General features: G+C 54.0%; 5 protein-coding genes and 1 non-coding gene across 6 annotated transcripts; 3 read left to right on the forward strand and 3 right to left on the reverse strand.

Annotated features, from left to right (window-relative positions):
• Positions 1 to 110: 110 nt before the first annotated feature.
• PRP21_2 (SF3a splicing factor complex subunit) lies at positions 111 to 2,311 on the reverse strand. Its single transcript, XM_062886532.1, has 2 exons — positions 722 to 2,311; positions 111 to 664 (listed from the first exon to the last, which is right to left on the reverse strand). The coding sequence occupies exons 1-2, from the start codon at positions 2,022 to 2,024 to the stop codon at positions 366 to 368; spliced, it is 1,602 nt and encodes a 533-aa protein (XP_062749625.1). The 5' UTR covers positions 2,025 to 2,311; the 3' UTR covers positions 111 to 365.
• On the forward strand, positions 2,281 to 6,728 carry PMT1 (Dolichyl-phosphate-mannose--protein mannosyltransferase 1). The gene is made up of 5 exons (XM_062886533.1): positions 2,281 to 3,234; positions 3,298 to 3,587; positions 3,657 to 5,407; positions 5,592 to 5,994; positions 6,056 to 6,728. Exons 1-5 carry the CDS (start codon positions 2,942 to 2,944, stop codon positions 6,202 to 6,204), a joined length of 2,886 nt encoding a protein of 961 aa, XP_062749626.1. The 5' UTR covers positions 2,281 to 2,941; the 3' UTR covers positions 6,205 to 6,728.
• On the reverse strand, positions 6,693 to 9,561 carry QC762_121000 (uncharacterized protein). The gene is made up of 5 exons (XM_062886534.1): positions 8,659 to 9,561; positions 8,259 to 8,603; positions 8,046 to 8,207; positions 7,343 to 7,993; positions 6,693 to 7,140 (listed from the first exon to the last, which is right to left on the reverse strand). The coding sequence occupies exons 1-4, from the start codon at positions 8,732 to 8,734 to the stop codon at positions 7,449 to 7,451; spliced, it is 1,128 nt and encodes a 375-aa protein (XP_062749627.1). The 5' UTR covers positions 8,735 to 9,561; the 3' UTR covers positions 6,693 to 7,140; positions 7,343 to 7,448.
• Positions 6,914 to 6,985, forward strand: QC762_0021240. The gene has a single exon. It is a non-coding gene; the product is annotated as a tRNA-OTHER (tRNA).
• A 1,544-nt stretch (positions 9,562 to 11,105) lies between the features above and the next one.
• QC762_121010 (uncharacterized protein) lies at positions 11,106 to 13,216 on the reverse strand (the record flags this gene model as incomplete). Its single annotated transcript, XM_062886535.1, has 3 exons — positions 11,106 to 12,576; positions 12,720 to 13,024; positions 13,094 to 13,216. 3 exons carry the CDS (start codon positions 13,214 to 13,216, stop codon positions 11,106 to 11,108), a joined length of 1,899 nt encoding a protein of 632 aa, XP_062749628.1.
• A 1,490-nt stretch (positions 13,217 to 14,706) lies between these two features.
• On the forward strand, positions 14,707 to 15,690 carry QC762_121018 (uncharacterized protein; the record flags this gene model as incomplete). Its single annotated transcript, XM_062886536.1, has 1 exon — positions 14,707 to 15,690. The coding sequence occupies one exon, from the start codon at positions 14,707 to 14,709 to the stop codon at positions 15,688 to 15,690; it is 984 nt and encodes a 327-aa protein (XP_062749629.1).
• Between the last annotated feature and the right edge of the window lie 197 nt (positions 15,691 to 15,887).

A 15,887-nucleotide genomic window follows, 5' to 3' on the forward strand; every position in this document is an offset into this window, starting at 1 on the left:
TATATTAGTGACTTGGTTATTGTCTGCCGTGGCAGTTCAAAGCACGCGCGCTTGCTCTCAACATGTCAACAAGAAACATGTCACAGACCACAAAACGCCAAGTACCGAATGAGGCCATGCGGAACGGCTTTTGTGATTGCCAATAGTTGCCCCTGAAAGCGCCCAGAACTCCTTCCCATGAGATGAGCGCAGGTATAAATCCTCATGAATACAATACACACTCCTATGCGTTTCCCTGATGGCTGTGTAAAAGTACTGTTCAAGCCAGCCTACTCTTTTTGGCATCCGAAACTTGACCAACCAGTTCGATAAATCTTTCTCATCCAAAGCCCCTCCACCCTCAACCTCTTGTGCCCAAGCCATACCTATTTGTCCGCAAATTTCTGGTGAATAGCCCGAATCTGCTCGTCAAGGTTGAAGTTCTGCATCTGGTTCACATGGGCGGTTTCTGGGTTGCCGTCGAACGAGTGCAGTGCAATCTTCTTTCTCCGTGCCTGCTCCTCCTCCGACAGTGCCTGGCCAGTGGCATTGTCAAACAGGTCACTGCGTTGGCTGGCCAGGCGCTTGAGATTATTGGCCACGTCCACCGTGCTAAGGTTGGTGGTGGCATACCGGGCCTCTGCCTTGGCCTTTTGCTCTTTCCACCGTGGATCGAGGAGTTCAACTACCAGATGTGTTAGTAACTGCTGACAAACAAAGATAACATGGATCAGATGCTCACTTCTCATATGATCATCCATCTCGTTGAGCGGAATCTGCTGCTTGCAGTTGGGGCACATGGCCGTCTGGGCGCCGATTTTGTTTGCTGCCCTCTGAGCCGCCCGTGGAACGTAATTCTCCTTGATCTTCATGGGCGCGGCGCCACCGCGGGCTTCGGTCTGTGCCTGTTGCATGCGTAGCCTTTCTTGCTCTCTTTCTCGAATTCTCTGTACCTCATGTTCCTCCTCTGCAGACCTGGATCCTCCAACTGGTTCAGATGAGCCATACGAGGGAGGTGGTGGAGCATTGGCAGGCGTTTGGTGAGTTGGTTGCGGCACTGCGGCCGGGGCCTGCACGCCATATACCTGCGGAGGATAAGCGTTGTAGCTGGTGTCCTCGAATGGGAACGCTTCCTCGATGCGGAGACTGGAGCTGATCGACATCTTGTTCTTCTCTTCCAAAGAAGCATACTGGAGATCGTTGAGAGTCGTCGGGGGCGGAAGGGATGCCTGGTCATCAGCTTCGGTAAAAGTGATGGTCTCAACCACGACAAAGTCGTTCCAGTCGATCCGCGCAAGCTCCTCCTTCTTTTGTTCCTCCTGTTCCTCCTTCTTCGCCTTCTCAGCCTCGGCCCATTTGGCATATTCCGCCCTCTGCTTGGCGCGCGCGAGCACATGGTATTTGTCGGTAGCACTGCGGCGAAGTTCTTCAACACGGGCCTGGTGCAGCTTGGTGCCTTCGCCATTGACGCCGCTCTCGCGTAGGAGAATTGAATACTGATCGATGAGGCTCTGGAAGAAGTTGTGGAAAGTGTGGTTGGGAGCCAGGAACTGGAACTGAGGGTTGCCATGCTCACGCTGCGCAAGCTGTGTCATAAAAGGGCGCCCGTTCTTTGCGACGAACAAGGCAGTTAGTCGCACGATCTCCAAATCTTTCTGGCTCATTCGAGGCATACGGGCTGAGAACTGGAAGTCGGGAGGCTTCTGAGGCCCCTTTGGCTCTTCCTTCGCTGGCGCAGCATTCTCTCCGACGCGACCAGCCGCCACCGCGGTACCACGGCCGGCCTTGATCTCCTCTTTCCTCCATTCGTAGTAGGCATTGTACGGGTCGTCATGCTTCATCAAAAAGCTGAACTTTGGGTTTTTGCCGTGGTTCTCGCGGATGCGCTGTTCGAGGCCAAGGCCGCCGCGCATGACATAGCCAGCCGTCTTCTCGATCGCTTCGCGGATTTCACCCGGTGGTGGGATGATAACTCCTGGCGGCGGCTTGAGATTCTCAAGCGCCGCGGCCGCCGATGCAGCCGAGTCTCCGTTTGCAACGGCCATTTTGATGCAGGTATTTGCAAAATCGATGTGGTGATTGGAATGATGTAAAGTAAGAAAGAGTTCGCCTATCGAAATTCCTGTAACACTGCCAATTGCTATCGGCGCGCGGCAGAGCGTGGGTGGTGGGTTGCGATCAAATGGTCCGTGCGCACATTTGGTACTGTACTGTTGACCATCTCAGGGATCATCACATCTTCACATGCAACCTTGACTTTGATTCACTTCCTTCTGAGACTTGAACAATCTTGCCAGATAAGAGAAGGTCCATCCGTCGGGTTCCCCTCACATATCGATGCCAATTTATTTCTCCATTGCCTGCCCTGGCATGTTCCCTTTCAATACGAATACACACGCAGGGAGAGTGGCTGTGACGCGTCGAAAAATAAGTAGTTGGTCCCAGGGAACGGTGCTAGGCTCTTGCGAGGTTACTTGTGGCCCGTGTTCCGTGCTGTCTGGGGAATGTCAGCCAATAACAACACGCTACGGCCGTTTTTAACCCAACAGGGGGTTGAGGCCACTTAAGCTACATTGAAATAATTATGGGATGCTTGTCGGCACGCAGCTTCATCACTGGCGACTGCAACCCCCTTTCCATCTCTTCAGCCTTTTCCGACGTCAAGTCAGCTACTGAAGACTGACCAAGTCTTTTCTTCTTCTTCTTCTCGTCCAACCCTTTTCTTGCTCTGGACGTGGCCGAGTGCTCTTCACTCGACACTTTTTTTTTTCTTGTTCGGAATTCAGCATCCAATGACAGCCTTGTAATGAAACCTTGACCTTCTCGACTCTCGTTAACTCCCGATTCCCGGATTGCCCAACAACGATCCTGGCGGCTGAATTATCACACCGTCAACAAACACCCCCCGACCCCGATAAGAACTACGATTTCTAGCTATACATCGTCCTCTCCACCATCGACAATGGCTCGATCGGCAGCCGCAAAAGCGGCATCCGGCCGGGTATCCCCTCCCCTGCCACCGAACCCAGCACCTACCCAACCCATCCCAGGCACCGTCTCGACAAGCTCGAAGAACAAGAACAAGGGAGCTTCGAAGCGCCCCAACGACTACACGTCCGAGGGCGTGGCCGATAACGATGTTTTCCTGCTCCCAGGCTCCGATTACCAGCTCTTGCTTGGTATCACCTTCCTGGCCGCTGCGGTGCGCCTGTTCCGCATCTATCAGCCCACCAGCGTCGTCTTCGATGAGGTCCAGTACGTTTACTACCGATACCTACCCAGACTCTCAACGTAGAGCTAACCATGTGGTCGTTACAGCTTCGGCGGCTTCGCTTCCAAGTATATCAAGGGCAAGTTCTTCATGGACGTCCACCCTCCTCTGGCAAAATTGATGATCACCCTCTTCGGTTACCTCGCTGGCTTTGATGGAAACTTCGACTTCAAGGAGATTGGCAAGGACTACCTTGAGCCTGGCGTTCCTTATGTCGCCATGCGCTTGTTCCCTGCTATCTGCGGTGTTCTTCTGGCTCCTACCATGTTCCTCACGCTCAAGGCTGCCGGTTGCCGCACCTTCATCGCCGCCATGGGTGCTTGCTTGATCATTTTTGGTGGGTACCCTCCTCTTGGATATGGATGTGGCTATGGACTGGCGGTGGACTGACACTGGGTTGTTACAGAGAACGGTCTACTTACCCAGGCACGCCTTATCTTGCTTGACTCCCCCCTGATGATCGCTACGGCTTTCACCGCGCTTGCTTTCACCTCCTTCACCAACCAGCAGGAGCTCGGCCCCTCTAGAGCTTTCTCCCCAAGTTGGTGGTTCTGGCTTGTCATGACCGGTCTTGGTCTCGGCATGACTGTCAGCATCAAGTGGGTGGGCCTGTTCACGATTGCCTGGGTTGGCGGCTTGACCTTGGTCCAGCTCTGGGTTCTGTGGGGTGATCACAAAAACGTCACTATTAGCACCTTCTCCAAGCACTTCTTGGCCCGTGCTTTCTGCTTGATTGCCATTCCCGTGGCTTTTTACATGGCCATGTTCGGTATCCACTTCCTCTGCCTGGTTAACCCTGGCGAGGGTGATGGCTTCATGAGCTCCGAGTTCCAGTCTACCCTCAACTCCAAGGGCATGCAGGATGTCCCTGCCGATGTTCTTATGGGCAGCAAGGTCTCCATCAGGCACGTCAACACCCAGGGCGGCTATCTTCACTCGCACCCGCTCATGTATCCCACCGGATCCAAGCAGCAGCAGATCACTCTCTACCCTCACAAGGACGACAACAACCTTTGGTTCCTCGAGAACCAGACCCAGCCTCTTGGCGCTGATGGTCTGCCTATCAACGGTACCAACGCGTGGAACAACCTTGAGGAGACTCCTTACATCAAGAACGGTGCCATCATTCGTGTCTACCATGTTCCCACTCACCGCCGCCTTCACTCTCACGATGTTCGCCCCCCCGTTACCGAAGCTGAGTGGCAGAACGAGGTGTCTGCTTATGGTTATGAGGGATTCGATGGAGACGCCAATGACTTTTTCCGTGTCGAAATTGTCAAGAAGAAGTCCAAAGCCGGTGTTGCCCAGGAGCGCCTTCGCACCATTGACACCAAGTTCAGACTTGTCCACGTCATGACCGGCTGCGTCCTGTTCTCGCACAAGGTCAAGCTCCCCGCGTGGGCCTCTGAACAGCAAGAGGTTACCTGCGCTCGTGGTGGCACTCTTCCTAACAGTCTCTGGTACATTGAGTCCAACGAGCACGCCAAGCTTGGTCCCGACGCCGAGAAGGTCAACTATGCCAATCCTGGCTTCTTGGGCAAGTTCTGGGAGCTCCAGAAGGTTATGTGGAAGACCAACGCTGGACTTGTCGAATCCCACGCGTGGGACTCCCGCCCAGACTCCTGGCCCATCCTCCGCCGTGGTATCAACTTCTGGGGCAGAAACCACCGCCAGATCTACCTCATCGGCAACCCCATTGTTTGGTGGAGCGCCACAGCTGCCGTCGTTATCTACATCTTGTTCAAGGGAATCGCTGTTCTCCGCTGGCAGCGTAGCTTCAATGATTACGCTGACCCGGTTTTCAAGCGCTTTGATTACGAGATTGGCACGTCTGTGCTCGGCTGGGCTCTTCATTACTTCCCGTTCTATCTGATGCAGCGCCAGCTGTTCCTCCACCACTACTTCCCCGCTCTCTACTTCTCCGTCATTGCTTTCTGCCAGATCTTCGACTTTGTTGTTGCGCGGATTTCGGCTCTTGGCTTGAAGAAGAACCCTCTTATCGGCAAGGCCGGTGCTCTCCTTTTCCTGCTTATCTCGGTCGCCGCCTTCACCTTGCTTTCTCCTCTTGCTTACGGCAACGCCTGGACCAAGGCCGAGTGCAAGCGTGTCAAGCTTTTCAACACCTGGGACTGGGATTGCAATACCTTCCTAGATAGCGTAAGTGCATCGATCCCCGAGGTGAAGTTGCCCGTCAGGGGGAAATGAAGGCTTTCTGTGGAAGAAACGAGCAAGTATTTGGGTTCGGTGGATATAGAGGCATGATTCATGAGCACATAGAAGAATGGCACATGCCAGATTGTTTTGTGACCGAGACGTGGTGCTAACATCTGTGTTGACGTAGTATGAGGCCTATGACCAGCTCGCCAACTCACCTGCAGCGGCTTCGCCCACTTCGACAAGCAAGCCGTCGGTGAACGTCCAGGCCCCAGCCCCTGCTGAGAACCCGGTGGCTGCTGGCGAACAGGCCAAGGCCCCCGCCGTGGAGCAGCCAAAGGAGAAGGTTTCGGGAGCCCCGGCGGCTGGTGAACAGCGTGTTGTCCACACCGAGGAGCGTGTTGAGTACAGAGACCAGGATGGTAACTTGCTGGACATGGAGCAAGTCAAGGCCCTGGAGGGCAAGGTCGAGTTCAAGACCCGCTACGAGACTCGCACTCGCATCATTGATGCTGCCGGCAACGAAGTTTTCGTCGGCGCTCAGGAGGGCGCGCCGGTTCCTGTGGCGCCTCCACACCCGGATGTTGAGGGTAGGTGGACCACTGAGCCATTTTCCCAAAGAGTGAACCACTAACATGCATGACTTCTCAGGTGTCGACCGTGAGACTCCCAAAAACTCGGTTCCTGACGAATCCATCCCGGCTGCTGAGAAGAGCGTCGAGGGCGAGAAGGAGGCCGAGGGTAAGGTCCCCAAACCCGCTAGCGAGAGCAAGGAGAAGACCGCCAAGGAGGAGTTGTAAGAGAAGTGAGAATACGATGACGCATCCGATGATGCGTACGAGACGACCGCAAACCCAAACACACCTTGGCCCACCCAACACCTACTTCACTTAATGTCTCGTTGTACCACCACCATACACACTAATGACAGAAGGGAGGGCATACACCAAGGACTTTTCACATTGGGACGGAACGGTTTGGGTGGAGTCTGGCGGGATAAAGAGCGCAAAAAAAGCAGTCGTTTTTTTTTGGGAAATTTATAGGGGGGTATGGGGAGGGGAAGGAAAGGAGGAGTTCTTCGTTACCATGTTGCTGTCATTGTTGTGATATGATGGCATTTATGGTTGTCATTTGTCAACATTGCGAAAAAGTCGAACGCGGTGAGGTATGCCAGAGCTACTACCTATCTGGTGAACTCACACCACACTCTCACACACACTCACTCACTCACTCATCAGAGGGGTACCTGTTTTCACTTTTTGTAGGGCCCACTAGAAGTTATTTCCTTGTGTTGAACCAAATCCGTTTTTATGTGCTTGAGATGTTCACAGTGTCTTGTGGACCCTGCTGTTCCCGTCCTCAGGGCACTTTTGAGGTTCACCCAACCCAGCCGAGTCAACGCCACGCCCCCCTTTTCCCACCATACTAGAGGAGCCACAACCAGAGAACACAGCCAGACCACAACCAGACCACGGTTTTATCAATCAGCTTTCTCGAACGTGTTTCCGTGGTGCGGTAGTACAGCGGTTAGTGCATTCCCGAGTTTGAGCGAAGAACCCAGGTTCGACTCCTGGCCCCTCGCCACACAGCGTTTGTGATTTTCAGCGTTTTGCTTTCTTTTTGGCTTTTTCCTGCCTCCCTTTTTCTCTCAGGGCTGAACACCACGTCGAGCGAGGCAAAGGCAAAAATGAAGCTGGTTAAATTTTGGCATGCCTTGTGTCGGGCGGTAGGTTAAACTGGTAGAAACGAATGTGAGTGAGAAAGACAAGAAAAGAGGCACCGACAAGGATAGCCAGAGAGACAGATGGTACGAAATTCCGGCTCTGGCTTGTCAGAATTCAACGAGAGTATGGCAAGTCCATGAGAAAAGGCAGAAGTGACGAAAAACATCTGAAAAGGGAACTAAACACAATTCCAAAAGGCTACCCACCCAACCACCCATCGCCATTTCCAAAATCGGATCCCGATTTATATCCAAAAAAAAAAAAAAAAAATTCCCACTATATCCCACCACCCTTCAGCAACGCACACTTATCCCCTTTAACTAGGAAACACTATCCTTGAAATACTCCTCCAACGCCGCCAAGCTGCCCGGGTGCACCCTCCCCACCTTCATCACCCTGAGGTGGTCCTCGACAGTGTACATCCTCCCGCAATCCAATCTCGCAACCGGGCTGATATACGTCTCCTGATCCTCGATTATCACCCCGATGGGCTTCCGGGTGATGTTCTCCTCTTCGTACGGCTTCGCAGGTACGACATTGCTGTTGTGCAAGACCACAAAATCGACATCCCGACCTCTGCATGTCTTGTTGGTGGCTGACTTGTTGGCTCCTGCGTATGTGGTGATGGAGAAACAGAGTGAGTGGTGGAGGCGGCGCCGGACGACGACGAACCAGCGGTATTTGGCCAGCGGTTTCTCACCGTGGAAGTCGGGGCATTTCGTAGAGTACTCGAGGTTCGGGGGGGTGGCTGAAGGGAACGGGTCATTGGGGGAAGGGTCCGTGGAGCCGAGAGGTTCGAACCAGGGGACTTTGAAGATGCGGCCTACGGCGAAGAAGCGTTTGGGTTTGGTGACTACTTGGAAGCCTGGAGGGAAGTGTTAGATTGTTGGACAACAAAAGGGGCGAGAGGTACGCACGAAGGTCTAAGGGCTGCTCCCATTTGTGTTTGGTTGCGGCTTCGGGTCCGGTCGAGTTCTGTCTACTTCCAGCTGGTGATCCGGGTTTTGTTGGACTGGGTGGTGATGTAGCATCTGGGTCGGGGGGTTTCTGGAAGCTGGTGTAATGGAGTGTTTTGCCGTCTGTGATATTTTAGTGATTATTGCTTGGTGAAATGTGAGGAGAAGTCTCACTTTCATCGATACGGATGTAATCTTGGTCCCTTTCGCTCCATGTCCACTGATCGCCGTAGTCCACACTATCTTCTTGACTCTGAGAGTCTACCGTGGCCCCGGCGTTCTTTTTGTCTTCCTCGGTTGCATCCTTCGACTTTGAACCAGTTGTTTTCACAGGCTTTGTCTCAGCCTTGGTCGCTTGACTGTTCGTACTCTTGACTTCCTGAGCAGCCGAGACTTCGGTTTTGGTAGGACCGCTTCTACCCCTGGCTCCGTTGGAGCTGATCTCCGTGTGCCTTGCAACAATTTCAACAGGCTTCGCAATATCCACCGCAGGTATAACAATTGCCTCCGGGTTATTCACTAATGTTCAAAGATCAGTCTCAATGATCATGCAGACAGAGCAGTGTATACGTACCTAGATCCTCACCCAACGTAAAAAAGCCGAGCTCAGGAACATGTGGTGGTCTCTGCCCCATCGCTGCGACAGTCATTGTCTGGACGCTATGGGCTCAAGATTTACATAAACCAGGACTACTTCCTCTTCTCGACGTTGTCAAGTATGTGCGGAGCTGTGATGTAAAATGTCGATATAATGTATGATGGGACTAAAGCCCTCGTGTAGGGCCAAACCTCCACATGGAGTGAAGCCTGAGCAGCTAGGAGAGGCTCATGGGACGGAATAGGGGGTTCTGATGGTACTTTTCAGTCCGTCCAGCTTGGTGTTGTACAACAGCCCGATCTAGTAGTATCTCAAGCAACCGTAATGAACCAAGGTCCAGTCGGGAATACAGACGATCGTGGCAGGCTCCGAAAGGAAGAAAAATAATGGTTCAAGAGAACCAGAAGGCAAGGCTGCGGGCCAAGTGCCGAAGCGGGCGGGAAAATGCAGGTTCGGGTGGAATGACAAGCCAGATTTTCCATGTGCTGTTTAGGGAGGAGGCTGCAGCGGTAGCAACGGTTGGGGGGACGATTCCATATAAACCGGGCAATGTAAAACTGAGCAGCAACATGCAGAAGCGTGAGCATGCTTAGGGAGAGGCTCAGTATATTCCCCCACAGGTAGGTACTTTTTGTGGGACTAGCAGTCCTATCTGCCTAGAGGGAGGCCTGAGGCAGGTGCACCTCGGAGTTTTGTAAGTTGGTGTCGCGACGGCAGGTGGGGTGTCACTTGATATGAAAAAGCAACGAAGCTTACGCCGTTGCGCAATATGCTTTTGACGCCGACCACTGATTGGAATTTTGAGCATTCAGTTCAGCTGCGGCCATGGCCCCCTTGTCGTCAACCTCGCCTCCCGTGTCCCCTTCTCTCGACACCCCCCTCTACCTGAGGTCGCCAGCTCATGCAGCTTCAACACTTCCAAGGGGCCGTTCTACGTATTGCTGCCCAAGCTTGTGTACCCCACGATCAACACCTGCTTGGTAAACCTCAACGTTGCGCAGCCTCGTCGATGGATGTGGCACAAAGTCCAATTGCCTATTTGGGACACCTCAAATCGGCCAAGGCCCCCCCTCACCATGGACCAGGCTCCTTACCACCAACAACCTGCAAGAAGTTCGGCCGTTGATAGGACAAAAGAGAACTGCACATATGCTTCAGTTCAGACGTTTCCTTGGTCTTACCGCATATCAGTGATGGCGACATTTGACCTTCAGCCATACCTGGGCGGCGATTCCCATATCTGACTTCAATTACACAAATTCCCATTTTCAGGAGTGGTCTTGGCCAAACTTCCCGAGATAACTCCAGAATTTCCACATCGTGTTGGTAACATCATGATGTGGAAAACACGAACGACCTTTGCCAGCCGTCTCACCCTCATGCCTGATACACTCATCTTGTAGGTCCCCGATGGACCATACAACACGCAGGAGAGCGGTCCTTATTCATCACAACCTGTCACCGTCTCAGATTGCAACCTCGGTCAGCCTCGTCAAGCCCGTCATTTCTCTTATCGTACTGATTCATATAACCCCCCTGACGAATTCAAGACCCCGGATTCTCCGCTCCTCAACACCTCTGTTCATCTTTGGAATTTTCAGCTACTTCAAATCCATCCAGGTTTTCTATTGATTTCTACGCCTTAGATCCGAGGAACATTCCCTTCCCCACGGCAAGGCTCGAGGACCAACACCCCTTCTCGATAGCGGCCCAAGCCTTCAGCAGGTAACAATGACCTGATGTCAAATCCATTCTCTCCCGAAAGCCTGCCCATGATGCTACCCCCAATGTGCAATTTCCATTTCAACCGTGCACATTACACTTCCCTCCTAAGCCACCCACCGCCAAGGTTCTACAACACTTTTCACGCCCCGCCAAGAAGCCATATCCAGATTTCCAGACTTGGACTGCGATGATCTGCATCCGATCGGATACCAGCACACCCCCATTACGGGCCGGGACCGGACGCCGGGCACACTGGCTGACCCCTTAGGTTGGTGCCACTGCGGCCCGAGAGGATCAGGGGGGTGATGCCACGCTTTCGATGAGGCCCGTACTTGACCGGTGAAAGATGCCTGGGAGACGGATGGGTGTCGTGTGACCTGCTACTCAGCTCAGCCAGCCCCTTACACCTAACCATACTGAGGGCTCACCGCCGTTTGATGTTCATGCTCGGACCTCGAGTTCATCAAAAAACCATGCTATTGACCAAGGATTTTGTTATACAACTGGCTACCTGCCCAAACTCGGAATATTTCCCTTCCCACCTAACCCATCCAAAGCACTGGTGTCGGATGTACCCAGACGGATTTGCCTCCCATCCTTGTTATATGCCACCCTGCCTAAATAGCCCGGTAAACCTATATGCCAATTCATTACCATTATATCCTCAGCTCCCCCTTTTTCTTCTAGACTCGCACATCTCACTGCTGCTGCTGCTGGTGGTGGTGGTGGGGGGGTGGCGGGCCCTGTTGCTGCTGATTACTCTGCGGGTAACTCCCCATAACCTCCTGAGGGGGATCGGCCTCCCTCTGCGCACTCATCTCCGCCGCGTTATGATACTGCTGGCCCTGCCACGGATTCTGTCCCTGCGGCTGGCCCTGCCATTGCTGGCCCCCTTGCTGCACGTACGGGGCACCATATTGCTGCTGCTGCTGCTGCTGCGGGAACCCTCCCTGTGGTTGCTGGTTGTAATACTGCCCTTGATTCTGCTGATAACCACCACCGTAAAACTGATTCTGACCATGATGCTGTCCCTCATCTGCCTCGGCAATAGGCGCCGGGTACCCGCCTGGTCCAGCACCCACTCCCGGGGAAGGGGTGCTCTGAGGGTGGGTGTTGAATGGGTTTTGTCCACCGCTCAGAGATGACAACTCGGATGCGTGGCCGTTGGTTGTGTTGGAAGCTCCGGTGTTTTGCGGCATGAGAGCGGAGGGGGAGGAGATGGATGTGTTGACGCTGTGGCGGGAGGGGTCTGTTCCCGGGGGTATGGCACCAGCGGCGATGTATTGGTTGGGAGAGGGGTGGCCGTTTTGGAACTGGGCCGGCGGGGGGTATTGGCCTTGTGGTGGTTGTTGTTGTTGCTGACCTGGCATGGGCTGGAATTGGCCGTTAGGGAACTGTTGAGGTTGCCCGGGTTGGGGTTGGGTTTGTGCCATTTGCTGCTGGGGGACTGTTTGAGCTGCTGCCGCTGCTGCGGAATTGGGGTCGGCGGGCTGCCGGGCCTCGAGCTGCTTGTTCTTTTTGCGTTGACGCCAGAGGCAAAAGGCGAGACCACCGATGAGGATGGCAGCTACGCCTGCACCGGCACCGATGCCAGCTTTGGCTGCTACCGAGAGGCCGCCAGAGCTTTGTTCCACAACCGGATAACGCATAGACCAGACAATGTTGACGACCGCCGAGGTCTCCCGGTCGGTCTTGGTTTCCTTGCCCCTTTCCACCGTGAGGGTAGGGGGTCGGGTAGTTCCAGCTTTGATAGAAGACCAGCAGGGCGTTTGGCCACCCACCGCTGAGGTGAATGGTACGAAGCCGTTGGGGCAGCAGCCGCCATCCACAGAATAGTAATCCTCAGCGCATGTTTGGAGTCTGGCTTGCTTTGCGTCGACAGGAATGGGGTAGTCGAAGCCAAGCTTCTCCAGCTCTGCCGCGTTGGATCCAGCCACCGCCGAGACAACTGCTGCGGTGGCGGTCTCGACGGGCCAAGGACAGCAATCAGGACGGTCTTTGATGCAGCCGAGGAAGCCAGCGTAATATGCGGTATTCCCAGCGTCTACGAGAGTGAAGCTGGCTTGACCACATTCGTCCTTGAGGAGAGCACCTGTGCCTTGGAATTTGGGCTGTCCGTCATAGGCGGGAGTGTTGATACGAGTGCTGACAGTAACGACGTTGACGGTTCTGCGATTTCAAGTCAGTTTCCAACTTTGAAGTGGAACCTAGACCAAACACAATGCTTACTGTAACGCGAGAGACACAGAAGTCCTGAAGATCAAACAGTCAGTCAACCTTGCTTTTCACACATGGCACCCCGTCTCACTCACGGTATGTTAGGTTGTTGCTGGCCCTGGGGGCCGCCAATGATGTTGCTGCATGTTGATCCGAGGGCTGAGGCGTATAGATCATTCCAGCCGTCATACAAACTGGAGCAGGTTCCAGTCGCGATTCTAGTATACCAGCAGTTCCAGTAGGCTTGTCCATGGGTGCAGACACATGACTGAACAGCGGCGTCGACGGCACTGTTGTAGGCAAGTCCATTCTCCGGCCCTCCTCCGGCTGTCACGAAGTCGAAGTCACTGTAGCATTCTGACAGATGGGTCGTGCAGGAGTAAACGTTTGATCCGTAATTCTAGTATGAGAGGGAGGTCAGTACAGGACAGCCCAGCTTGTGCTGCTTGGTCTCGACGGAGCGACATACATAGCAACCCCCATAGAAGTCGGTTTGGCGTGGTCGAAGCAAAGCAGCGCCAAAGACATCAAAGGTCGGCGTCGGAGTCACTGACGGCGTCGGCGACGCCAGTGATGCTGAAGGGACCAGCATTGCGGCTCTTGATTATCAACCGGCTTGGCGTACAAAAGATGGTTCCCTTCTTCAACACAGTCGACGCGAAAGACGCGTGGAAAAAACGAAGCTTGACAGAAAACGAGAGGGGACTGAACAGGCCTGCGGCGGGGACCACAAACGCATGTCCTTCATTTTCCTCGTGTTATCGGGGGTGTCGAGCTGGGCAAGGGTTGCGATCAGGGTCCATGGGATCATTGGGCGCTGAGCAAGGTTCAGACCCCAATAATTTGACTGAATCTAGACGGCGCTGTGCATAACACGGCGTCGCGAACAGCCTCTGATAGGTGTGATGGCTGCAGGCCAGCACTTATTGGGGTGCGGCTGAAGGTTACGCCGATGCCCCTGACAGGTGAGCTGGCCGAGATTGTGGGGTTTCACAAGCTGCTGAGAATGAAGTTGTTCCGTCTTATCACCCCGTCTCTGGGGATCATGATGGGGGTTTCAAAAGTCGATGTGGATAGCTTCATTGAAGAATTGGGTTGTGTGAGTTACAGCAGCCCTCCAGGCTTGGCGGGGGATCTGTCTTGAGGTCGTATCGAAGGTGAACAAGAGAAGAGGTAAGAAACCGACACTTGCTTTCTTGGAAAACCTGGACCAGAAGTTGGGATTTGAAACTGGAGAAACTGACAAAGACAAACTGCGGAACGAGTGTGAAAATAGATGGCAGGGGGTCGCCGCTCATTCCCGTCATACCCGCTTTTTGACAACCACAACTCCTCAACACCATGTCCCCGTCTCGGTTCAGGGTGCGATGTTTCTTTATCCTGTTCAACCGTGAGCCATTTCGTGGCTCAGATTTGATAAAGTGGCGGTTGTAAGGTTGGGATTGAGCACAACTATTCCTCTGCATCAGTCACTCGCTCAAGAGCTCTCTCACTTCCTTAGATAAGTCCAAGAAACCCATGGTCAAAGCTGACATCATGGAAATCGATTCTCCCACAGCCCGAACCTCTAGCCCCTCAAACCACCACCTCTGATCCTTCCAATAGCTCCTCTCTCACCTGAGTCTCTTGACTTTTCAATATCACCCGGAGCTCACAGCACCCCGCCGATACCCGCCAAGCGTCTTGGTCGGGATGCAGCCCGCACGGTTAAATGGGGATAAATAGGGAATGGGACCAGGAAACCCTTCTTCCCGACATCCACGCGATCCATATGACCCAGCGCGGCGGAGAGCATTTGGAGAAGAACTGTGATGGCACGCCCACCCCGTGCTTCTACCCGGGCGGCCAAGTTGTGTGCTCCGGATGTGTATATATCTGAGGTAGTTCCTCCGTCACATCCTCCCTTCTGTTTGATTTCATTATTTTTCATACCATCTTCATCACCCTCCCTCCATCTTCACCAAAACAAGTCAAGCCAACTTGCCCCTCCCCGCAAGATCTAACCCCCGCAAATTACCCCACTACTCCAACTTTACCCCACAAACCAAACCCTCCCCCCCCTTCCCTTATCAGTTTATCAAGATGGCCCCCCTCATCACGAACATCTACACGGCCGACCCTTCAGCCCACGTCTTCGAAGGCAAAATCTACATCTACCCCTCCCACGATCGGGAAACCGATATCCAGTTCAACGACAATGGCGACCAATACGACATGGCCGACTACCACGTCTTCTCCACCGAGTCCCTCGACCCCGCCGCCCCTGTAGTCGACCACGGCGTCGTCCTCAAGACAGAAGACATCCCCTGGGTGTCCAAGCAGCTCTGGGCGCCTGACGCGGCCACCAAGAACGGGAAATACTACCTCTACTTCCCCGCCCGCGACAAGGAGGGCATCTTCCGCATCGGTGTCGCGGTCGGTGACCGCCCCGAGGGCCCCTTCACCCCCGACCCGGAGCCCATCAAGGGGTCCTACTCCATCGACCCTGCCACCTTTGTTGACGATGACGGGGAGGCGTATCTCTACTTTGGCGGCCTCTGGGGCGGGCAGCTGCAGTGCTACCAGAAGGGGCACGACGTCTTCGACGCCAGCTGGCAGGGGCCCAAGGAGCCGACGGGCGAGGGCGTCCCCTCCCTCGGTGCCCGCGTTGGCAAGCTGACAGAGGACATGCGCCAGTTCGCCGAGGAGGTCAGGGATGTGGTCATCCTCGCCCCCGAGACCGGCGAGCCCATCCTCGCCGACGACCACGACAGACGCTTCTTTGAGGCGGCGTGGATGCACAAGTACAACGGGAAGTACTACTTCTCTTACTCCACCGGCGACACCCACTACCTCGCCTATGGTGTCGGCGACAGCCCGTACGGTCCCTTCACCTATGGCGGGAGGATTTTGGAGCCAGTGCTGGGCTGGACCACCCATCACTCTATTGTCGAGTTCAAGGGGCGGTGGTGGCTGTTCCACCACGACTGCGAGCTCAGCAAGGGTGTTGACCACTTGCGGTCTGTCAAGGTCAAGGAGATCTTCTATGACAAGGATGGCAAGATTGTTACCGAGAAACCCGAGTAAAAAACGGTGTCTTTTGGATGGCAAAAGTTGTAAAAACAGTGAAATAGGCGAAAAGACATCAAGTCAAATATTTTAAGGGGTATAAACTTTTCTAATTGTGATATAGTGTTTTGCTCGTGATATATGCTAAGCTAAGGTAGTGGTAAGGTGACGTGAGGGGATAAGTTCGTGTCTGTGTATGTAGTAGTTGTATAGTT

This window comes from Podospora pseudocomata, assembly GCF_035222375.1.
Source record: "Podospora pseudocomata strain CBS 415.72m chromosome 1 map unlocalized CBS415.72m_1, whole genome shotgun sequence".
Lineage (NCBI taxonomy): Eukaryota > Fungi > Ascomycota > Sordariomycetes > Sordariales > Podosporaceae > Podospora > Podospora pseudocomata.

Coding starts and splice junctions, on each gene's coding strand:
- QC762_121000 (XM_062886534.1), bottom strand. CDS start 8,734: ATGACTGTCGCAGCGATGGGGCAGAGACCACCACATGTTCCTGAGCTC. Junction 8,208..8,258: donor TTACATCCGTATCGATGAAA/GTGAGACTTCTC, acceptor AAAATATCACAG/ACGGCAAAACACTCCATTAC. Junction 7,994..8,045: donor GGAGCAGCCCTTAGACCTTC/GTGCGTACCTCT, acceptor ACTTCCCTCCAG/GCTTCCAAGTAGTCACCAAA.
- PMT1 (XM_062886533.1), top strand. CDS start 2,942: ATGGCTCGATCGGCAGCCGCAAAAGCGGCATCCGGCCGGGTATCCCCT. Junction 3,235..3,297: donor GTCGTCTTCGATGAGGTCCA/GTACGTTTACTA, acceptor TGGTCGTTACAG/CTTCGGCGGCTTCGCTTCCA. Junction 3,588..3,656: donor TGCTTGCTTGATCATTTTTG/GTGGGTACCCTC, acceptor GGGTTGTTACAG/AGAACGGTCTACTTACCCAG.
- PRP21_2 (XM_062886532.1), bottom strand. CDS start 2,024: ATGGCCGTTGCAAACGGAGACTCGGCTGCATCGGCGGCCGCGGCGCTT. Junction 665..721: donor GATGGATGATCATATGAGAA/GTGAGCATCTGA, acceptor CACATCTGGTAG/TTGAACTCCTCGATCCACGG.